The sequence below is a fragment of the Ananas comosus genome, linkage group 9 (assembly GCF_001540865.1).
Source record: "Ananas comosus cultivar F153 linkage group 9, ASM154086v1, whole genome shotgun sequence".
NCBI classification, from domain to species: domain Eukaryota; kingdom Viridiplantae; phylum Streptophyta; class Magnoliopsida; order Poales; family Bromeliaceae; genus Ananas; species Ananas comosus.
The window spans coordinates 13370931-13395779 of NC_033629.1; the positions used below are offsets into that span (position 1 = coordinate 13370931).

At 34.2% G+C, this 24849-nt stretch overlaps 3 protein-coding genes and 1 pseudogene across 4 annotated transcripts in view; 1 reads left to right on the forward strand and 3 right to left on the reverse strand.

Annotated features, from left to right (window-relative positions):
- The window catches only part of LOC109714902 (G-type lectin S-receptor-like serine/threonine-protein kinase At2g19130), a 5814-nt gene extending 3666 nt beyond the window's left edge, over positions 1-2148 (reverse strand). The window contains exon 1 of the mRNA XM_020239634.1: positions 1497-2148. Coding sequence (XP_020095223.1) covers positions 1497-1967 — 471 coding nt within the window. The 5' untranslated portion in view covers positions 1968-2148. The remainder of the gene's footprint in view (positions 1-1496) is intronic.
- On the reverse strand, positions 4995-10686 carry LOC109715077 (G-type lectin S-receptor-like serine/threonine-protein kinase At2g19130). Its single transcript, XM_020239875.1, has 2 exons — positions 10202-10686; positions 4995-7341 (listed from the first exon to the last, which is right to left on the reverse strand). Exons 1-2 carry the CDS (start codon positions 10646-10648, stop codon positions 5311-5313), a joined length of 2478 nt encoding a protein of 825 aa, XP_020095464.1. The 5' UTR covers positions 10649-10686; the 3' UTR covers positions 4995-5310.
- Positions 11795-13150, forward strand: LOC109715774 (annotated as a pseudogene).
- On the reverse strand, positions 13901-22010 carry LOC109715773 (G-type lectin S-receptor-like serine/threonine-protein kinase At2g19130). Of its 2 annotated transcripts, none has more exons than XM_020240930.1 (2): positions 21535-22010; positions 13901-16195 (listed from the first exon to the last, which is right to left on the reverse strand). In XM_020240930.1, exons 1-2 carry the CDS (start codon positions 21982-21984, stop codon positions 14168-14170), a joined length of 2478 nt encoding a protein of 825 aa, XP_020096519.1. In that variant the 5' UTR covers positions 21985-22010; the 3' UTR covers positions 13901-14167. The 2 variants fall into 2 exon arrangements, with proteins under 2 accessions (XP_020096519.1, XP_020096520.1); XM_020240931.1 differs by lacking the exon at positions 21535-22010 and adding an exon at positions 18470-18594.

Consider the following 24849-nt stretch of genomic DNA (forward strand, 5'->3'; position numbering starts at 1 on the left):
CTATATTTTTAAATCTCAAATTTAAAAATTTAAAGTTATAAATTTCAAATTTATAATTTAAAATCAAATCTAAATTTAGAAATATAAAATGTCAAATTTAAAATTTAAATAATTAAAAATAAAAATTTAAAATTTAAAATTATAAATATTAATTTTAAACTTATAAAATTTAAAATTTAAAATTTAAAATTTAAAATTTAAAAATTAAAATTAAATTTAAAAATTAAATAGGGGTGGAATTAGCTAATCCCACCTCTATTCCAGAGGTGGGTTGGGGTTAGCTAACCCCAGCCTTATAAATAAGTGTTTGGGGATTAAGGGGGGATAACCCCTTATCCCCCCTCTTAACCCCCAACCAAACACCACCTAACGGTTTAAAATTATTCTTAATTTTATTCACTTCAAAGGGTTAAACCAAGCCGCGTAATAGATTGAGCTACAGTTTGACTAGTCAAATCAGTCAATTCAATCTGATTTTTAAATTATCGATACTAACTTAATATACTGTTTAAATCATTGATACTAACCCAAAACTTCTATATATTGTTTAAAATGCATCAGATTCGAATGCAGGTTTTCAAAGGGTTCGGGTTCGAATTTTGAAAATCTGGCTCGAATCTAACCTGTTGACATCGCTAACCATTAGTCCCTAATGATTACTTTTTTTTACCACTAAGCTTAACGTTTTTAATTTTTACGTTTAAATGTTTATTATCTCTGATAGTTTAAATGTCATTATGTTTTAAAACTTTTATTATCTCTAAAAATTCAAAACTGTTCTCAACCTTTTTCAGTTCAAAGGATTGAGCCAAACAACTTGGTACACTAGATTACAGTCAGACCGGTCGAACTAGTCGGTTCAATCTAATTTTTAAATCATTGATACTAAGTTAATTAAAATGAATAATAATAGTTAGGAAGCTAATTGTAAACTAAAAGATAAGGAACTAAAATTTTAAAAATTGATTGAAAACTGAAAAAGTTTAAAGGTAAAAATCAAAACCAACTTAACAAATCAAATCAATTAGACTGATCAAATTGATAAAATATATAAATAGTCTAGATTTGTTCCTTATAGATTTATCTAATTTATCTACAATCCTAATTTTGTTACTTTATTAAAACTCTATGATGAAAATTTATTATAAACTTTAAAATTTAAATTATATAGTCTAAATTTATTTAGTCGTAAGTTTAAATTGCACCATACTGTTTAGACTTATAGGAGATTTTTATATATTGTTTAGGTTCTAACCTTCAAATTTAATTTTAATTTATATTTTAAATTATAATACATGATCTCATTATTTAAAAAAATAAAATTTCACTATTAAAATTTGAATTAATTTAGCCCGTATAATTCTATTTATAAAATTAAGTAGCGAGAGATTTTATGGTCTGAGGAGTAAAGAACCTTCAACCCTAATTCGATAATGAGCTTTGATTATCAATTCAATCCCTCTAAACTACAAAAAGGAGCTTTAATTAATCCTTACACTGTCCGTGAGAATGAGATTGCTGCTATCGAGGAGAACTGCTGTAGTGGCGTTGGAGTTTGAGGGGCTCGAACTCGACGACCAAATCGGAGACTTGGAGCCATTGAGAAGCACAAGGTTGCCTTGATCTGAGATTTTTAGTTCTGCTGATGAAGTATCGAATATGGGGGCATCTCTATTTGCAACCCAGACGATGGTTTGAGTGGGGATTTTTTTGTACCAGATGCCTATGTAAAAGTTGTTGTTGGAGGTGGATGGGGAGAAGAAACCCAACTCAAAGTTGCCTTCTTTGGAGATCAGAGTTTGGTTTCCAGAGAGAGATTGGCCCAGAGAGAGAGAATCAGTTGGTAGAGAGAGATGTGTTTTGAGGGAAAAGAAGAAGAAGAAGAAGAAGAGGAGGAGAAATGAGCGATAAAAAGGAGGAAGAGCGAAGCATGGATTGCTTTTGCTATCCATTTGGGAATAAAGCATGCAAAAGATGGAAACTTTGTTATCTATGCAGGAGGGAGAGCTCAAATATTGCCTCGTAATTATATGAAGTCGAGATACTCTTATATAGTATATATGAATACTCTTACACTAGAAATATATTAATTCTTTACTTATCGTATACGCTCAATTCCGAAAAAGAAAAAAAAAATTAATAAATAATAATAGCATTGAAATGTGAGATTGAAAAAAAATCAACAAATGAATGACATAAAAAGACATGGATGCATGTATGCGGTATATATAGACATTAATTCACCTTTTATCAATAATAAACAAAACACCGATCCTTCTTCGAAAAAGTGGCAAAGCGCATGGTAATTTATACCAGAGGTCTTAAGTTCGAATCCTAATTAATTCACATTTCCAGTTAAGTTTATTTCCATCTCTCAAAATAATAATAATAATAATACACAAAACAAAAGGACTTAAATAAAGCTCTTTCAAAAATTTATAAATTGTTAATATTAAATTTGAAAGTTCGAGAATTAAAATAAATTTATTAAAAAATTTGAGAAATTGTGATGTAATTTTTTTTAAAAAAAAAATTATAAAGAGGCTCGAAGCTTGGACCAGCTGCTGTGGTGGGCGCTTACTGGTCTTGAACTTTGACATGCTCGATACGCTGAACAAGCTGTATTAACTAGAAGTTCCGCCATAAACCCATTTGATCTGAAAGACATCCAACGGTCCAGATGAAACAAGTGCTCTTCCCGCACGGTGGGCCCAACGTCTGCTCTCAGAACGACGGGATTGCGGGCCCCTCAGTACAAAGTAAGCTGAAACCGTCGACGTGGCGACCAACCATGGGTTTCTTACTCTCTCACCCTCAAATCACACAACCAATGAAAGGTAGCCACGTGCAAAGATGGAGTATACCACACAGAAACCTTTGTAGAAGATCTTCAACTTTCAATGAACGCATTCATTGCCCCGTAAGAGGGGGCACCGAAATTCTAAGCGACCAAGATATTTGGCTCAGGAAAAGAAACCACCCACACATATAAGCATCAGTAGGCCCCACGCATTTGTCATGCATCATTGTAAGTACCTCTACAACATTGGAGCTTCCAACGTTGGTCTTATTGCATGGTCCACACGACGAGAGAGAGAGAAAAAAACTCTCTCTTTATTCATTGTCGAGAAATAATTCGATACTTTATTTTATAAAATATAAAAAAAAAAATTAACTGTTAATTAATGACGGAGGCGCTCTTTACCTTCCTCTCGCTGCTTCGGATCTTCCTGGTTCAAAAGGCCATAAAGGTTTGGTTGTTGGGGGTAGTAATCCAGTGAAAGATAAGTTTGAATATATGTCTAAATGGACCTCTAGTTTCAACTCTTCTTTGTTTTTGTTTTATTAATTTAATTAATACATTCCAATTATTGATGTAAAAAGATCCATTGCTTAGTGATCAGGTTTCAGTCATGGGCTCATGGCTAATCAGGTGGCAAGCGTTGGGTGACCTTGTGACAAGATGGGCCCTACTTTAGGCTCTAGCCCAGATCAAGCCCTTCTTGGGCCCAAAGCCCATGAACATTGTTAGCAGATATAGATGGATTGGGCCCATTTTGCTAATTGGGCCCAATGCCATATTCCTGGGCAGGTCGTAGAAATAGGTCCATAAAATTTTTTATTTATTAACATCACCTCAACTTTTGCCTATTTTGCTTTCCGCCACTTCTCCAAATTTCATTATTTTTGACCGGAATTCTATCTTATTTCTTCTTTGCTATTATATATACTAGTGTAGCAGATAGATAATAGAAACACATTTTTAAAATTTTAATAAAATTTATATTTATAGCTTATAGGAAGCTATATCATATTAAGCACAGTCAATTTGCATGACTAAATTCAATTGTTAAAAAATAAAATCATAGCTAGAAGCATATGAAATACATAAATAATAACTTAACATTTTTGGCTTAAGAAAATTTTGGGTGGGGTCTCAGCCTTCAGTCTCTACATCATACTTTTTAATCTACGAAAGGAATTTTGCCCACAACAGTGTTTACTCAAAAAAATAGTCATAAGATAAAAATAAAACAAAAAACATCAATCTTAAAAAAACTAATGCTTTTTTGGAGCACTTCTCTTACTCATCCAAACCTTATACATATTCTTAATTTTCAGCTGGTAGTTGCTTCCCGCGCCGAGTCACTTCTGGATTTTCATTGTAACCTATGAACAAACACCTCATCTGCATCACCAAACTACAATATCTAAACCGACACAGTCTTGCCATCACATCAACCACAGAATCCTAATACTTAAACAATTTGATTTACCAAGAAATTCCTGCGATTCTTGAAAAGTGAGCTCCCGCGCAACGTCCCGGCGAAGAGGAGGCTAGGACGCCGCTCCCCTCGGCCCAGTTGTGGGCGCGCACGAGCCGCGCAAGGAGGCAGCCGAGGTGGCGACGGTTCACGGCGAGCGAGGGCTCCGGCGCAGACCGGCCCGCGCGAGTACTTTTATGGGCCACGACTGGACTTTACAGGACGATACTTTTTGAAGGAGACATCATTCTTCGCATGCTCTTCTTCTGCATTATCCTCATAATCTTTGTTAACACAATGAGATAGAGAGAAGGAGATGAGTGTGAGGTGAGAGATTAGATGATAATCTTCTTTTTTGCATAGAAAATAACATGTCATGCAAAAAAGAGGAGGTGGGAGGATTAATGGTGGAGGGGAGTGGATTGGAGTTACAAATTAAGCTCACTAATTGGTTGAATATGATGCATGTAATTAAATGTGGAGAGGTGAAGGGTTGAGTATTTAGAAGTGGAGATGAAACGTAAATAAAAAAAATGAGAGCTTGCCAAGTCATTATTTGATATTGGGGATTCATAACATATCATGCAAAAGAGGGGATGGGGGGATTAATGGTGGAGGGGAGTGGATTGGAGTTACAAATTAAGCTCACTAATTGGTGAAATATGATGAATATAATTAAATATGGAGAGGTGCAGAGTTGAGCATTTAGAAGTGGAGATGAAAAGTAAATTAAAAAAAATAGGAGCTTGCCACGTCATCATTTCATATTGGGGATTCATATAAGAGTATAGATTTTTTTTCAACTCGCACTTACAACCAAAGAAGTTTGGCTTTGCTGTGAAACTACTGGACTTGTTTGAATGCTAGACATGAGTAACTTATCTAATGCAACTCCTTTTACATACAAAAAAGACTATTTGTTATCTGCTAGGCAAAAAATTAAAAATAAAAAGAGAGAAAGGGAGACGAAGATCTATTCTATAATCTCTACTGCATATATTTCACATCCGCAGTGCAACTTATATTGATGTTTCAGTAGACGTCATTATTTGTATGCCCCTTGAGAGCTCTCAGTACTTGCTCCGTGCTCTGCAACAGATGACACATCATCATACATGCCAGAGATCAGATCCTCCATTAAGAGCTGAAGAGACCGCGGAATCCGCGGCACATTCACCTCCAAAACCCCTTCTAAAATCTGCACCACCTGCTCCATTGTTGGCCTGTCCATCTCTGCATCCTGAATACACCAACAAGCCACTCTAGAAGCCCTTTTCACCTCCTCCAAATCGGCTTCGCCACCCAATCTGCTATCCAACAAGCACTTCTCGTCGCCCTCGATCACTTTTTGCGCGGCCCATGAAGGATAGTGGTACTTACTGCCCTCCTCAAAGTACGTACTATTCCTCCGACCGGATATTATCTCGAAAAGCATCATTCCAAAGCTATAAACATCCACTTTCGGGCTAATTGGTAAACCGGAAATCCACTCGGGAGCTAAATACCCGATTGTCCCCCTCATCGTCGTTAAGACTCGGTTAAAATCTCGACAGACAAGCTTGGCCATGCCAAAGTCTGCAACCTTTGCTTTGAAGTCGGCATCCAAAAGTATGTTACCTGGCTTTATGTCGCAGTGTATGATGCACTCTCGGCACTTGTCGTGAAGGTACGCTAATCCCCTTGCAATTCCAAGAACTATTCTATAGCGCATGTTCCAGCTTAGCATGATATTGGAGTCCATTTTAAACAAAACGGAATATAGGGATCCGTGCGGCATGAACTCGTAGACTAGAAGCCTCTGGCTTCTCTCACAGCAGAAGCCGCGGAGGCGGAGAAGATTAATGTGTTGGATGGCTCCAAGAGTAAGCACCTCTGCCTGGAACTGCTTTTCGCCTTGTCTGGATCCCTCGAGCTTCTTCACAGCTACTTGCGTCGAGTCCGGAAGTGCTCCTTTGAATACCGAGCCAAAGCTGCCACTGCCAAGCTTCTCTGAGAAGTTCTTCGTGGCGTGCCGTAAATCGCCGTATGAGAATCGAATCAAAGAGCCCTCCACTTTGCTCACGATGTGAGACTTCCTCCAACGTCTACATAACCAAATTAGTCCAAAGAGAACAATGACTGTAATACCAAGTAGACCGCCGACTAAGCTTACTGTAACTGCAGTTTTAACTTTGTGTGAATTGTTTGTACTAGGAAGATCAGCTGCAGCGAGTCGGAGATAAAGTGTACCACCTCCTTGATCACCACCATAGAACTGCTGAAGATTTTGAAGCTTGGCCGTCCAAATCAAACAACTGGTATCAAAAGAATAAGCACTACAAGAGCAATTGGTCAAACAAGCCATTTCACACTCCTCAGCACTTCTAACTATTAATTTCTCCCCATTACTCGGCAATCTCATATTAATCATCATAAGAAACCCATCTCTCTCTTCTTCTTCTCCTCCTCTATTCAAGCTTGATTTAGTCCCACATTTCAACTGGGTTTTCCTTTTACACCCCGAATTCCAATCATTTAGCTCCCATTCCTCCTTTAATGCTGGCTCAAATCCCTGGGGGCATCGACAAAGGCTCGGGCTTTCCTGGTCGCAAAGCCCAAAAGGTCCACAAACAGAGGGCACATCACAATGAGATAGAGGTTGAGTAAACACTGGTTGCCACTCTTGTCTATTGCTTAGCCAAATGAATAGCTTCCCTTCCCCTGACGAGTCCACCACAAGGCGAGTGATCATCGAACTATCTTCAATAGTATACGTAGAATACTTTCGCTCTCGGTTGTCGACGAAGGTGAAGTTAAACACACTTTGTCGTCCAGTTACCGGAGCTGAAGCGAAGTACTGGCCATTCCATAGTCCGACACTCCAATATACTTGAGACCCATTGTATAGTAGAACTAATTGGTCTGATCCATCTGGGTCCACGCTGTAAGAAAAAGGACCACGGGCGGGGTTTTCGGGGTTTTCCCAACAAGTGATGCTTTGATACTCCCCGGTAATCTTGTTAAACCCGAGCCATCCACCCGGCATCCAAGTATCGGCCGGATGGTCGAAGCTCTGCCATACGATCGATGAATTCACCTGCATCAATAGACGTGACATTAATTGTATTCTATCTTGTCTTTTTGTGTGTGGGTGGGTGGGTGTGTGTGTGTGTGTGTGTAAGGATAGCAATGTACAATAACAATGAAAAATAGAAGAACATATCTCTTTTCTATTTATTATGTCCCATTTAAGGGTAATTATCTATTTAACAATCAATACTAATCAGAGAGAGCAATCCTTCTATACATTTAATATTTGGATTTCGTTCATTTATTCTTATTCAATAGCTTAGATTTATTTTTTATTTAGTGGTGATCTGTAATAGCAAATTATAAGAGAGGTACCGGTTACCAGATACCTCAAAAAAAGGTAATTTTTGAATAGACTATACTTTATTTTCAAGATTACTGAATTTTATGGATTAAACCAAGGGCGTGTTTGGTTTGAAATCGGAGTCAGAATCGGAATCAGAATCAAAATAAGCTGGAATCGAAATCGAAATGACTCATTATCTAATTCTGTTTGGTTCATCACCTGAATCGGAATCGGAATAAATCATTTCTATTGTCGGTGTTTGGTTCAGATGGATATAAAAACGTAATCAAATTAATATACTAACATTATCTTTATAATATATTAATTTAAATTCAAATTAAATATTAAATATTAAAAATTTACATCAAAATTTTGAAGTAATGTCAAAATTTTAAATCTATTTTTTTTAAAAAAAAAATAAACTTTGAAGTTGAGTGGATAATTCAAAATATGAAACTAAATTTTGATTTATTCAAATTCAAACTTAAAATTATAATTTGAATTCATAAATTTAATTTAAGTTTGAAATAAAATTTGAATAAACTTTATATAGATTAAAATTTAATTTAAATTCAAATTCATAAGTTAGACTCGAAATACTTGATTAAATTTTAATTTTTAATTTAAGTTCAAATTAAAATTTAAAATTATATATTTAATTTTTAAATTTTAACTCATATTTTAATTAAAAAAGTTGAAAAAATAAATTTAATCCGAATAAATATCTATTCCGTCCGGATTCAACTTCCAATCCGGCCTTCTAGGCTGGATTTGAACATGAGTAGTTCTTCACTTACCTACGACGAAAATCATTTTCGATAAATGACACATTGTCTTCCCATAGATCAATGGCATGAATAAACTCTTGATTAGATTTCTATCTAACTTAGAATTAATCATTTCCACCTTTACCTTATCATTTATTCGATGATGCACAAATTCCTTTAAATCCTGGAGCAAGAGTGATTGAGCGATTCCCATTCCACTTGGGAATCGGAATCAGAATGGGACTCCCACGTACCAAACACCCACAAACGGATTCACTCATTCCCATTCTGTTCAATGATAAAAAAGAAGCGAACCAAACACGCCCCAAATGTAGTAATGCTAAAAACACTGCAATTCATCATTACATTACTATATTAAACCTAACGCGCTAATACAACATCAGTACGTAGTAATCTCATTTAGAAATCTAAAACATCTGGATATATCGAAATATTCTGTAATATTACATAACTCGAATTAAACGCGCCCTAAATGTCATTATGTTTTAAAATGTTTCTCAAAAATTCAAAACTATTCTCAACCTTTTTCAGTTCAAAGGATTGAACCAAACCGCTTGATACACTATATTACGGTTTGATCGGTCGAACTACTCGGTTCAATCTAATTTTTAAATCATTGATACTAACTTAATTAAAATGAATAATAATAGTTAGGAAGCTAAATGCAAACAAAAAAGATAAGAAACTAAAATTTTTAAAACCGGCTAAAAACTAAAAAATTTTAAAGGTAAAAATCAAAACCAACTTAACAAATCAAATCAATTAGACTAATCAAATTGATAAAATATACAAATAGTCTAGATTTGTTCCATATAGATTTATCTAATTTATCTACAATCCTAATTTTGTTTACTTTATTAAAACTCTATGGTGGAGATTTATTATCAACTTAAAATTTAAATTATATATTCTAAATTTATTTAGTTTAAATTGCACTATACTGTTTAGACTTATAGATGGTTTCTATATATTGTTAAGGTTCTAAACTTCAAATTTATTTTTAGTTTATATTTTAAATTATAATACATGATCTCATTATTTTAAAAAATAAATTTTTACTATTAAAATTTGAATTAATTTAGCCCGTATAATTCTATTCTAAGAATAAATTTGAATTATACCTTATATTCCTATTAAATCAAATATTTAACCACATTCAAATTTTTTAAAATAGTGATACAAAAGTAACGTCTGAATTAGAGGAATTCTAAAGTTTCTTAATCATATTAAATATGTTGAATTCAAATATTTACCCACTTTCAAAATTTTTAAAATAGTGATACAAAATTAATATCTAAATTAGAGTAATTCAAAATTTTCTTAAACATATTAAATAATGTCTAAATTAGAGGAATTCTAAAATTTCTTAAACATATTAAATATGTTGAATTTGAATAGTTACCCACATTCAAATTTTTTTTAAATATTAATATAAATTAATGCCTAAATTGTAATTCTAAAACTCCTTAAATAAATGCCTAAATTAGTGCAAAATTAATGCCTAATAAATGTGTGAAAGGGATATCAATCAAAATTTTCTTTAAATTTTGCGATGCTCAATTACGAAAATACCTTAGACATGAAGTTATCTTTTAACTTGCTAGAGGAGAAAATAATATTTTTATTCTTTATTGATGAACATTCAAGAAATTTTTTATTATTTATAAAATTAAGTACCGAATTATTTCTCAATTAGAGATTTTATCGTCTCTGAGGTGCAACTTTGATTCGATAATGAGTTTTGATTATCAATTCAATCCCTCTAAACTACAAAAAAGAACTTTAATCCTTACATTGTTTGTGAGAATGAGATTGCTGCTATCGAGGAGAACCGCTGTAGCGGCGTTGGAGTTTGAGTGCGTCGAACTCGACGACCAAATCGGAGACTTGGAGACATTGAGAAGCACAAGGTTGCCTTGATCTGAGATTTTTAGTTCTGCTGATGAAGTATCGAATATAGGGGCATCTCTATTTGCAACCCAGACGATAGTTTTAGTTGGGAGTTTTTTGTACCAGATGCCTATGTAAAAGTTGTTGTTGGAGGTGGATGGGGAGAAGAAACCCAACTCGAAGTTGCCTTCTTTGGAGATAAGAGTTTGGTTTCCAGAGAGAGATTGGCCCAAAGAGAGAGAATCAGTTGGTAGAGAGAGATGTGTTTTGAGGGAAAAGAAGAAAAAGAAGAAGAGAAAGGAGGGATAAAAAGGAGGAACAGAGAAGCATGGATTGTTTTTGCTATCCATTTGGGAATTAATAAAGCATGCAAAAGATGGAAACTTTGTTATCTATGCAGGAGGGAGAGTCAAAATATTGGAGTCGAGATACTCTTATATAGTATATATGAATACTCGTACATCATAAATTTATTAATTCTTTACTTATCACATACGCTCAATTCTGAAAAAAAAAAATATCAATAAATAATAATAGTATTGAAATGTGAGATTGAAAAAAAATCGATAAATGAATAATATAAAATAATACGGATGCATTCATGCGGTACGGACATTAATTTGCCTTTTATCAATAATACACTAAAAGACTTAAACAAAGCTCTTTCAAAAATTTATAAATTGTTAATATTAAATTTGAAAGTTCGAGAATTAAAATAAATTTATTAAAAATTTGAGAAATTGTGATGTAAGTTTTTTAAAAAAATTTATAAAGAGCCTCGAAGCTCGGACCAGCTGAAACAAGTGCTATTCCCGCACGGGGGGGGGGCCAACGGGATTGCTCCCTCCAACCATCAACGTGGCGACCACGTCCAACCATGGGTTTCTTTCTCTTTCTCTCCCTTAGATTACATAACCAATTAAAGATAGCCACGTGCACAGCCGAAGCACACATCATAGCAAACACCTGTAGAGGATCTCCAGCTACGAATGAACGTATTCCACGTCATGTTAGAAGGGGCACCGAAGAAAAGTTGACTCATAAATTCAAAGAAGGAAACCACCCACACAAATTCGCATCAATGGACCCGCACGCATTTGTCATGTATCATTGTAACTGCTAACTACTAACTACCTCTAAAGAATATTGGAGTTTCCAACGTTGATATTACTACATGGTCCCAAAAAATATCCATTTTCTTATATAATCTCTTATATCTTTCCACAATAAAACGGGAAGAGAGAGAGAATCAAGAAACACTTTCTCTCTATTCAACGTTAAACAATGACCTTTTCGGTTCAAAACTGTTACACCTGCTCACACCTCAAATTTACGAAAATGCCACCCGCCCTTTTCGACAATTCAAATACCGTTCTCTCCTGCTTCTTCTTCTTCCTCCTCCTCCTCCTCGTTCCACCTCTCTCTCTCTCTCTCTCTCTCTCTCTCACTCTCTACCCCATCCCTGGCGACTCCAAAAACCCCCTTTTCCCCTCCCCTTCCTCTCTCTCTTCTCCCCTGTTTCTTCTTCTTCTTCTTCTTCTTCTTCTTCTTCTTCAATCCCACCTCTCCATGGCCGCGGACATTATCTCCCCAACCCAGCCCCTCTCCGGAACCCAAAAGCTCGAAATTTGCTCTGGGCTTCTTCCAGCCAGGTAACTCCTCCTCGCAAAATTGGTACATAGGGATCTGGTACAACACCATCTCGCAGCAAACAACGCTGTGGGTGGCGAATAAGGAGACCCCAATCGCCGACCCCGACTCCTCCGACCTCCCTATCTCCGATAATGGCGACCTCGTCCTCTTCAACCCATCAAAATCCCCAATTTGGTCCGCAGGTGCCAATTTAACCCCCAATTCGACCGTCGCCGTGATCCTCGACACCGGAAGCCTTGTTTTGAGGGACGGGTCCGACCCCTCTAGTGTTTTTTGGCAGGGTATCGACCACCCCACCAACACTTGGCTCCCTGGAGGTAAGCTAGGGGTCAACAAGTTGACCGGGGTGAGTCAACGCCTAATCATGGAAAAACTCAGATGATCCAGCTACTGGGATCTACTCTTTAGATCTAGGCTCTAATGGGACTAGCCAATACTTCATACAATGGAACAAAACAGTAGGATATTGGAGTAGTGGGCCTTGGTATGGGCAGATCTTTAGCTATGTCCCAGAGATTACTACGAATTACATCTACAAATTCGAATGCGTGACGAATGCCGCTGAGAATTACTTCACATGCTCAGTTAAGGACGACTCGATTACTTCACGGTTCATCATGCAAAGCTCCGGTCTGATCCAGCAGGTGACCTGCGTGGAGCCTAGTGGTTGGATGCTCTTCTGGTCGCAACCAAGAGCTCAGTGTGAAGTTTACGCTCTCTGCGGGCCTTTCGGTACTTGCAACCAGAATTCGCTGCCCTTCTGCAACTGTATGAAGGGTTTCGTCGAAGAATATCCGAGTGATTGGAGTTTGGCCGATCAAAGCGGGGGATGCATGAGGAAAACACAGCTGAATTGCGGTGTTCAGAGCTCGGCGAAGACGGAGAAAGATAGGTTCTATCCAATGAATAGTGTAAAGTTGCCTAACAATCCTCGGAGTTTCGGAGCCGGGAGCGCTGATGATTGTGAATCAGCTTGCCTTAACAATTGCTCTTGCACTGCTTATTCCTATGACAGTGGATGTTCCCTGTGGTATGGGGATTTGGTTAATCTACGAGAGCAATATAATGGAACTGGCGGGGGCGATCTTTACCTTCGTCTCGCTGCTTCGGATCTTCCTAGTTCAAAAGCCATAATAAAGGTTTGGTTGTTGGGGAAGTAATAATCCAGTGAAAGATAAGTTTTAATATATGTCTAAATGGACCCGTAGTTTCAACTCTTCTTTGTTTTTGTTTTATTAATTTAGTCAATATATTCCAATTATTGATCTAAAAAGATCCATTGTTTGTGATCACTAAGGTAAGGTTTTGGCAAGGGTTGGGTGACCTTGTGACAAGATGGTCCCTACTTTAGGCTCGAGCCCAGATCAAGCCCTTATTGGGTCCATAGAACATTGTTAGCAGTTATGGATTGGACGCTTTTTCCTAATTGGGCCCAATACCATTTTCTTGGGCCGGACGTATCAATAGGCTGGGCCCGAACGGCCTATTAACGCCCCATCCAATGACTTAACAGCTAAAAAATGCAAAATTTTCATGATAAGAGCTCCAACAAGTTTTCACGAGGTAAAAGTGCCCAAAAAAAAGTTGAATTAGGAGCCCCTCATTCAACCCTATTGGATCCACTCTGCATTCACTGATCAACACGTAAAAAATTTCTAATTAGAAAGACTTTTAAGATTCAAACGCAAAGCGAACCATATGACTCGCCAAAGAGTCAATGAGAGCTCATTGAGCTCATTGAGGAGCGCGTTGGTAGCGTTACGCTCTGAAACCAGTAAGATTAGCATATAGATCCCTTAACAATGTGACATTCTGAAATAGGTCCAAAATTTTTTAATGTATTAGCATCACCTCAACTTTTGCCTATTTTGCTTTGGGTTTCTTCTCCAAATTTCATTATTTTTAACCGGAATTCTATCTTATTTCTTCTTTGCTTTTTTTCCCCGCACTTCCAACCAAAGTAGTTCAGCTTTGTTGTGAAACTACTGGACTTGTTTGAATGCTAGACATGAGTAACTTATCTAATACATCTCCTTTTACATACAAAAAATACTATTTGTTATATCTGTTAGGCAAAAAAAAAAAAAAGAGAAAAAGAAAAAAAAAAAAAAGAAAAAAAAAGAGAGAGGAAGGGAGACGAATATTTATTCTATAATCTCTACTGCATATATTTCTCATCTGCACTGCAACGTATACTGATGTTTCAGTTGAAGTCATTATTTGTACGCCCCTTGAGAGCTCTCACTTGCACCCTGCTCTGCAACAGATGACACATCATCATACATGTGTGAGATTTGATCCTCCATTAAGTTCTGAAGAGACCGCGGAATCCGCGGTACATTCACCTGCAAAACCCCCTCTAAGATCTGCACCACCTGCCCCATTGTTGGCCTGTCCAACTCTGCATCTTGAATACACCAACAAGCCACTCTAGAAGCCCTTTTCACCTCCTCCAAATCGGCCTCGCCACCCAATCTGCTGTCCAACAAGCACTTCTCGTCGCCCTCGATCACTTTTTGCACAGCCCATGAAGGATAGTAGTACTTACTGCCCTCCTCAAAGTGCGTACTATTCCTTTGACCGGATATTATCTCGAAAAGCATCATTCCAAAGCTATAAACATCCACTTTTGGGCTAATTGGTAAACCGGAAATCCATTCAGGAGCTAAGTACCCGATTGTCCCCCTCATCGTTGTTAAGACTCGGCTAAAATCTCGACCGATAAGCTTGGCCATGCCAAAGTCTGCAACCTTTGCTTTGAAGTCGGCATCCAAAAGTATGTTATCAGGCTTTATGTCGCAGTGTATGATGCATTCTCGGCACTTCTCGTGAAGGTAAGCTAATCCCTGCGCAATTCCAAGAACTATTCTATAGCGCATGTTCCAGCTTAGCATGATATCGGAGTCCATTTTAAACAGAACGGAATCTAGGGATCTGTGCGGCATGAACTCGTAGACCAGAAGCCTTTGGCTTCTCTCACAGCAGAAGCCGCGGAGGCGGAGAAGATTAATGTGCTGGATGGCTCCAAGAGTAAGCACCTCTGCCTGGAACTGTTTTTCGCCCTGTCTGGATCCCTCGAGCTTCTTCACAGCTACTTGTGTCGAGTCCGGAAGTGCTCCTTTGAATACCGAGCCAAAGCCGCCACCGCCAAGCTTCTCTGAGAAGTTCTTCGTGGCGTGCCGTAAATCACCGTGTGAGAATCGAATCAAAGAGCCCTCCACTTTGCTCGCTATTCGAGACTTCCTCCAACGTCTACATAACCAAATTAGTCCAAAGAGAACAATGACTGTAATACCAAGTAGACCGCCGACTAAGCTTACTATAACAACAGTTTTTACTTTGTGTGAATTGTTTGTACTAGGAAGATCAGCTGCAGCAAGTCGGAGAAAAAGTGTACCACCTCCTTGATCACCACTGTATAACTGCTGAAGATTTTGAAGATTGGCCGTCCAGATCAAACAGCTGGTATCAAAATAATAAGCACTGCAAGAGCAATTGTTCAAACAAGCCATTTCACACTCCTCAGCACTTCTAACCATTAATTTCTCTCCATTACTCGGCAATCTCATATTAATCATCATAAGAAACCCATCTCTCTCTTCTTCTTCTCCTCCTCTATTCAGGCTTGATTTAGTCCCACATTTCAACTGGGTTTTTCTTTTACACCCCGAATTCCAATCATTTAGCTCCCATTCCTCATTTAATGCTGGCTCAAATCCCTGGGGGCATCGACAAAGGCTCAGGCTTTGCAGGTCACAAAGCCCAAAAGGTCCACAAACAGAGGGCACATCACAATGAGATAGAGGTAGAGTAAACACTGGCTGCCACTCTTGTCTATTGCTTAGCCAAAGAAGTTGCTGCGCTAGCCCTGAAGAGCCCACCACAGAGCGAGTGATCACCGAGCTATCTTCAATAGTATACATAACGTATTTTCCCTCTTGGTTGTCGACAAAGGTGAAGTTAAACACACTTTGTCGTCCAGTTATCGGAAATGAAGAGAAGTATTGGCCATTCCATAGCCCACTACTCCCATATACTTGAGACCTATTGTATAGAAGAACAGATTGATTTGATCCATTTGGGTCCAAGCTCTCAGAAAAAGGACCAGGGGCAGGGTTTTCGGAGTTTTCCCAACAAGTGATGCTTTGATACTCTCCGGTAATCTTGTTAAACCCAAGCCATCCACCCGGCATCCAAGTATCACCTGGATGGTCGAAGCTCTGCCATATGATCGATGAATTCACCTGCATCCATAGACGTGACATTAATTGTGTTCTACCTTATCCTATTTGTGTGTGGGTGTGTGTGTGTGAAGATAACAATGTACAATAACAATGAAAAATAGAACAACATATCTCTCCATTTAAAGGTGATTATCTATTCAACAATCAATACTAATCAGAGATCGCAATCTTTCTGTACATTTAATATTTGGATGCCGTTCATTCTTTCCTATTTAATGGCTTAGATTTAATTACTTTTTTATTTAGTTGTGATCCCCAATAGTACATTATTTTAAAAAAGGTATCTGTTACTTAGATACCTGAAAAAAAGAATATTTTGATCTTTTAATTTGGAGGGCATTAAGTAATTTTGTCCTCACTATATTATATAATCTAACATCTCTCTTCTCTGTTTGTTTCAATGACCGAATATTGATTTTATTTTTACCCACCTTGAACTTGACCAGAATCCTAATTAATTTTATATTATATAATCTATACAACTTTTAAAAATGTGAGGTTTGCTTTTTTTTCTCTTTTCAAAAATACCTTTATCTTTTTTAGTAATATTTTATGTCCAGTTATTTCGAATCATTCATTTCAAACAATTCATTAAATAATAATTTATTCTTTAAATATAGATAGTACTCTTTCGCCATTGGATCTCATCCAACGGTTGAAAATAAAAATATCGGTTACCTTTTGTGACAATAATACTTTCGTATTAATATCGTACACATAATTTTCTATCTACGTGTTTCTTAATATTTTCTTTTTAATGCAAAATATCTACCACATATTATCTAATCATAATACTTATCTGCACAGCCTATCATATATGTATACTTGCATAATATTCAGTCGTAAAGAAATACCCCTTACCTACATAATATCCAATCATAACAAATACACCAACAAAATATCCAGTCATAAACAAAATATCCAATCATAACATAACACTTTTTTAAGATGAATATTTAAATATTATCTTAATTTTATATATTAATATTTAGTTATTATATTAATTTTCCATTAATTGCAACCAATAATCAAATTTAAATTTAAATTTAAATATCTATATAAATTTTAATTTTATTTGATTTAGAATTTTTATTTATCTAAAATATATAATTAAAATTTAATTATATAATTTAAATCTAAATTTATAAATTTTAAAATTAAAATTAAAATTTGAGTTTAAATCGTGAATTAAATATTTTACAGTTTAACTTAATTAAAAATATATAAAATTTATTTGGAGATAAGTTAAAGTTAGAAAAAAAATTACATAATAAATAGACATATACCACCAATAACAATTTAAATTTAAAATATAAATATAAATTTAATTTAAAATTGAATGTAATATTTTGATTTAAATATGAATTAAAATTTTTGATACTTTTAGGTTAAAATCCATATCCAATCTACTAAATCTTTTTTTTATGCGTGATATCCATCACTTTTCATCTCATTATAGTTTTTTCACGCGTAATACCCGTTAGCCATACGTTTCTTAAATATAAAGCATATCTTGACTAATATCCTCGCATAAAATATCCGCTATTCAATTTCCCCAACCTCCTTACCCTTATCCCAATCTTGCATATACTTATCTTTATCAAAGATAGAGCCTATCCTCTTATGGTTTCTCAAATATTTTTACTGCCTCTCAATATCTCCTCGATACTTCCTCTATCATGGTCTATTGTAAGTCGTCGTCCTCCTTGACATATTGTTGTCGTCCTTACTTTTATTCCTTCCACACCTTCTCTGTCATGGTCTATTGTAAGTCACCGTCCTTTCTAACACATTGTCGTCATCCTCGCCGGCGCATCATCTTCGCCGGCACATCGTTGTCGTCCTCCTCGCTGGCACATTTTCGTCGTCGCCTTCGCTGGCGTATCATCGTTATCGTCCTCAGTGTTGAAGAAAAATTCAAAATCCTCTATATTATTATTATTATTTTAACTTATTTTTATTTTTTATTATTATTTAAGTTACTTAATTATTTAATTTATTAATATATAATTGCATATTTAAGAGCCGTTATTTCTTGCGGATATGGCGCATCGTGCGCCCATCCGTTCAGCACGGGGAGGAACGTTGGGAACAGCTCTTAATTCCATGATATATATATATATATATATATATATATATATATATATATATATATATATATATATATATATATATATATACACTCTTGGACATCTAATGATCCGAGATGCATATAATTTTGGAGATTTAATTTTCTTTAACAAAATTATATTGGAGAGTTTATTATTCTGATACTTTTTCTATTTTATTCGATTCATTTATCGCCGGGTGTTGAAAGGATTTCCGTCAATCTCTTCCGCGTTCGTGCTCGTAGAAGGGAGAATTTCGATTGTACTTTGAGACGGTGTTTTCGGTTAATCCTGCACGAATGACAGAAATACGTCTTAGAGTGGTGCTTCACACACTTCCGGAGTAAATTATTCTTGGATTTCTTTTTTACCAATTTATTTTGAAATTTAGCGATCATCTATAAATTGAATTTATTAATTTTATTATAAAATCAGTTAGATTTGAATTACAATCAGATTTTCGTTGTGGATTTTTCCAATACGTTGCAGGCACATCGACAACAGTCCATCGGCGGTCGTCCATGCTTGGGCAGTTTATGCGTGTCTAAATACTCTCCCTCCCCTTACATCTACTGCTAATATATTTTCTTCTTTTTTTTTAATTTTTCTTTCTTTTCTATTAGTGACATGTCTTTTTTTAATAATCTAATTTTTACCTAAATTTATTTTTTTAATTAAAGATCTCAAAGTCTCAGCTGAATCATTTTTTTTTTCATTGTTTTTAATATCTTTTTGTTGGGAGAGCCGAATTTTCTTCCCTTTAACCACCTATCATCGTCATCACAACCTTATATCTCTCTATCCAAGGGCTAAAAATTCAAAAGCACCAACCCCTTGGTGCTTTTGGAAGTATTCTACCTCAACTCTCTCTCTCTCTCTATATACATATATATCTTCTTTTCTATTACTGATATGTCTTTTTTTAATAATCTATTTTTTATCTAGATTTATTTGTTTAATTCCTAATCAATTATTTTCTTTTTCATTGTTTTTAATGTCTTTCTAAATAAGTTTCATAATTCAATTCAAATTATATTTTTGTTTCTTTAGTTTACATATTTTGATAAATAATACGATTTTTTCTTAGCCTTCTATCAAATTTAAATATATAAATGCTAAATTAGCTAAATTAATTGGCTATCACCTACCTACACATACCCAATGTATACTTTTGTATACTACACCTCTAAAAAGCTCAGAAATTTAATTAGAATTCAATTCATATTTTATGACATTAACAAGACTTACAAAATTTATAAATATAATCGCGTTTCTATTATATATTTTGAGCATTTACTTACAAAATCCATCACCTTCTTTTTATGTTGTTGATTATTTGTTCATTTAATGTCTAAATATTATAGTTTTAAAAATTTACAAATTTTAATATATAATTTTTTTTAAAAAAATGTTAAATATTGAATACTGTGTATGAACATCTTATGTTGCGTAAGTTTGCTATTCCTAAAAATTTTAAATTTTTAAAATTTTAACAGTGAATGACAATTCAACTTAATAAAAATTCTTTTGAGGGTATAAAATCGTTAAAATACTACCGCAAATTAAGTCCAAAGGTTTTTGAAAATCCGACCCAAATCTAATCCGTTGACATCAACGAGTAATTTTAAACTTTTTAATTTTTATGTTTAAAATTATGTTTGAAATATTTATTATCTCTAGCGGTTAAAATATTATTATATTTAAAACGTTTATTATTTCTAACGGTTTAAATTATTCTTAATCTTATTCAGTTCAAAGGGTTAAACCAAGCCGCATAATAGACTTAGTTATGGTCTGACTAGTCGAACCAGTCAGTTCAATCTAATTTTTAAATCATTAATGCTAACTTAATATACTGGTTAAATCATTGATATTAACCCAAAACTTCTATATATTGTTTAAAATGCATCAGATTCAAATGCAGGTTTTCAAACGGTTCGGTTTCGAATTTTGAAAATCTGGCTCAAATCTGACCTATTGACATCGCTAACCTTTAGTCCCTAATGATTACTTTTTTTTTACCACTAATCTTAACGTTTTTAATTTTTACGTTTAAATGTTTATTATCTCTGATAGTTTAAATGTCATTATGTTTTAAAACGTTTATTATCTCTAAAAATTCAAAACTGTTCTCAACCTTTTTCAGTTCAAAGAATTGAACCAAATAGCTTGATACACTAGACTGCAGTCAGACCGGTTGAACTAGCCGGTTCAATTTAATTTTTAAATCATTGATACTAAGTTAATTAAAATGAATAATAATAGTTAGGAAGCTAATTGAAACTAAACTATAAGGAACTAAAATTTTAAAAATTGATTGAAAACTGAAAAAGTTTAAAGGTAAAAATCAAAACCAACTAACAAATCAAATCAATTAGACTGATCAAATTGATAAAATATACAAATAGTCTAGATTTGTTCCTTATAGATTTTATCAAATTTATCTACAATCCTAATTTTGTTACTTTGTTAAAACTCTATTGTGAAGATTTATTATAAACTTAAAATTTAAATTACATAGTCTAAATTTATTTAATCGTAAGTTTAAATTGCATCATACTGTTTAGACTTATAGAATGTTTTTATATATTGTTTAGGTTCTAACCTTCAAATTTAATTTTAGTTTATATTTTTAAATTATAATACATGATCTCATTATTTAAAAAATAAATTTTTACTATTAAAATTTGAATTAATTTAGCCTGTAAAATTCTATTCTAAGAATAAATTTGAATTATACACTATATTCCTATTAAATTAANAATTTGAATTAATTTAGCCTGTAAAATTCTATTCTAAGAATAAATTTGAATTATACACTATATTCCTATTAAATTAAATATTTAACCACATTTAATTTTTTCTAAATAGCGATACAAAATTAATGTCTGAATTAAAGAAATTCTAAAGTTTCTTAATTATACTATATATATTGAATTTAAATATTTACCCACTTTTAAAATTTTTTTAAATAGTGATACAACATTAATATCTAAATTAGAGTAACTCAAAATTTTCTTAAACATATTAAATAATGTCTAAATTATTTTATTCTTTATTGATGAACAGTTAAGAAATTTTTTATTATTTATAAAATTAAGTGCCGAATCATTTCTCAATTAGAGATTTTATGGTCTCTGAGGAGTAAAGAACCTTCAACTCTGATTCGATAATGAGCTTTGATTATCAGTTCAATCCCTCTAAACTACAAAAAGGAGCTTTAATCCTTACACTGTCCGTGAGAATGAGATTGCTGCTATCGAGGAGAACCGCTGTAGTGGCGTTGGAGTTTGAGGGGGTCGAACTCGACGACCAAATCGGAGACTTGGAGCCATTGAGAAGCACAAGATTGCCTTGATCTGAGATTTTTAGTTCTGCTGATGAAGTATCGAATATGGGGGCATCTCTATTTGCAACCCAGACGACAGTTTTAGTTGGGAGTTTCTTGTACCAGATGCCAATGTAAAAGTTGTTGTTGGAGGTGGATGGGGAGAAGAAACCCAACGCGAAGTTGCCTTCTTTGGAGATCAGAGTTTGGTTTCCAGAGAGAGATTGGCCCAAAGAGAGAGAATCAGTTGGTAGAGAGAGATGTGTTTTGAGGGAAAAGAAGAAGAAGAAGAAGAAGAGAAAGGAGGGATAAAAAGGAGGAAGAGCGAAGCATGGATTGCTTTTGCTATCCATTTGGGAATGCAGGAGGGAGAGTTAAAATATTGCCTCGTAATTAATTATATGATCAAATCGAGGTACTCTTATATAGTAGGGATAATTTCATCAGTACCCCTCTAGGAGACAGTAATTTCATAGATAGCCCTCTAAATTAGAAAATATCAAGAATACCCCTCTAAAAAGCAAAAATATTCATAAATACCCTTAAGCCTAACATTCCGTTAAAAAAGTCATCTAAAATTCTTTAAATACCAATTTTACCCTTATTACTAATTTAACTAAGTGTAATAATTTAAGATTAATTATATGATTAATTCTTAACCTTTCAATCACATAATAATTCAACATTCTCTTTAAAATTTTACAATTAAAAATCTGCAATCTATTAAGTGTAATAATTAAATCTTGTTATGATTTTCGCTTTTAAATTATATAATAGTTGTACTGCAATTATCCACTGTAGTATTTAACATTAATTATTTCAAGATTTTTTTTTGAATTTTATTTAAATAACTCACATAAGTCAAATTAAAAATATTTTGATATCAAAATTCTTGATATTAGAGTATTTTTCATATGACCTGCTCAAGCAACAGTTTTCTAATTGAACATTTATTGTCAACAAAAAAAGTAACATTGTATGAAGACCCTCTCACCTATTAGTCCACTTCAGCATGATCTTAACTTTAAATTTTATATATATATATATATATATATATATATATATATATATATAAAAGTAGGGCTACAATACTTTTATAAGTATAGAGCCCTATGTACTCATAAGTTTTTTCGATAATGGAGCTTCCGAATCGACGATCTACTATATTAAATATGATCTAGAGTGTTTGCAATTTTTAAAAAATAAATTTTGTGATTTTTTGAAATCATAATAACGTCCATCAAGTAGGCATAAAATGAGCTGTCAAAATTTCTATACTGATCTTTATTTAGATAGTAAATAAAATTTTCTATCAAAAATTCAATTGATTCCGATTTTTGTTTCACCATTAAACTAGCAAGTATTCCATACTGACCATTAAAAATTGTTAATTTTGAGATCTTTTGATCGTAATGATATAAAAAATTATAAAATTTGATTTCTTGAAGTTTTGAATATTCTAGATAATATTAACGTTATGGATCGTCAATTCAGAAGCTTTATTATTGAAAACGACTTATGAGTAAGAAGGCGATCACACTCATAAGAGTATAGTAGCCTGACTCTCTCTCTCTATATATATACATCCTCTCAAGTGTAGTGATTCTTTACTTTTGCAATTGAGTGTTTTTTTTTTCTAACTAAGTTAAAAATTTTATCAAATTCATGTATGAGTGATCTCAATTGAAAAACTTTTAACTAAGTAAAACGCAAAAACAAAAAAAAACTAAAAGTTAAAGTGCTCTCTAAATGTTAAAAAATTGAAGTTAAGGGGTTATATTTCAAAATGACCTATAGGTGAGGGGTTTCCACTTATTTTATCCACCAATAATTAGTATTAGAAATTAGAAGGGTATTCATGAAATTACTCCTCTATTATTTGTTATCAAAAGAATAACCCAAATAACTTTTAAGGGGTAAATTAGTCATTTTATAATTTTATCCTAACGTAAGTTAGAATAAAGGGTAATTGTGATATTTTTCTACCTTTGAAGGGGTATATATGATATTTTTAATTTTATAGGGGTATTTGTGATATTTATATGTTTAAGAGGGCTAGTGATGAAATTGCCCCCATATAGTATATATGAATACTAGCTCGTACACTAGAAATATATTAATTCTTTACTTATTGCATACGCTCAATTCTGAAAAAGAAAAAATATCAATAAATAATAATAGCATTTAAATGTGAGCTTCAAAAAAGATTGACAAATGAATGACACAAAAAAAACAAGGATGCATGCATACAGTATTGAAATTAATTTACCTTTTATCAATAATACACAAAACATCGACCGTCCTTATAGCAAATGATAAAGGACGTGGTGATTGATAGCCGAGGTTTTAAGTTCAAATTCTAACTGATTCATATTTTCAACTAAGTTTATTTCTAAATAAAATAAACAAAATAGATAACGTGCTATCTATCTCTAAAAATAATAATAATAATAATAATACACAAAATAAAAAGACTTAAATAAAGCTCCTAAACATACAAAACAAAAAGACTTAAATAAAGCTATTTCAAATGTGGTCGGCGCTTATTGGTCTTGAACTTGACATGCTCGATACGCTGAACAAGCTGCGATAACTAGAAGTTCCGCCATAAACCCGTTTGATCTGAAAGACATCCAACGGTCCAGATGAAACAAGTGCTCTTCCCGCACGGTGGGCCCAACGTTTGCTCTCAGAACGACGGGATTGCGGGCCCCTCAGTACAAAGTAATCTGCAACCGTCGACGTGGCGACCAACCATGGGTTTCTTACTCTCTCACCCTCAAATCACACAACCAATGAAAGGTAGCCACGTGCACAGATGGAGTACACTCGGTGGAGACCTTTGTAGAGGATCTTCAACTGTGAATGAACGAGCATTCAATGCCCCGTAAGAGAGGGCACCGAAAGTTTCAGCGACCAAGCAATTTGACCACAAAGCGAAACTACCCACACACGCTAGCATCAGTAGGCCCCACGCATTTGTTATGTACCATTGTAAATTTGTAATTACCTGAAGAAACATTGGAGTTTCCAACTCTGGTCTTAGTACATGGTCCTACAAAAAAGGAGAAAAAATCTCCATTTTCTTGTATATAAAATCTCTAGTAATAGTCTTCACAACAAAACGACGAGAGAGAGAGAAAGAGATTCTCTCTCTATGCACCGTCAAACAATGACCTTTCCGGGTCAAAACTTTTACTCCTGATCACACCTGAAAT

What these genes read in the sequence shown, in the direction of transcription:
- LOC109715077 (XM_020239875.1), bottom strand. Translation starts at nt 10,648, where the DNA reads ATGGATAGCAAAAACAATCCATGCTTCTCTGTTCCTCCTTTTTATCCC. An exon ending in ATCTCATTCTCACAAACAAT is followed by an intron (nt 7,342 to 10,201) that starts GTAAGGATTAAA and finishes CTATTGATGCAG; the next exon opens with GTGAATTCATCGATCGTATG.
- LOC109715773 (XM_020240930.1), bottom strand. Translation starts at nt 21,984, where the DNA reads ATGGATAGCAAAAGCAATCCATGCTTCGCTCTTCCTCCTTTTTATCCC. An exon ending in ATCTCATTCTCACGGACAGT is followed by an intron (nt 16,196 to 21,534) that starts GTAAGGATTAAA and finishes CTATGGATGCAG; the next exon opens with GTGAATTCATCGATCATATG.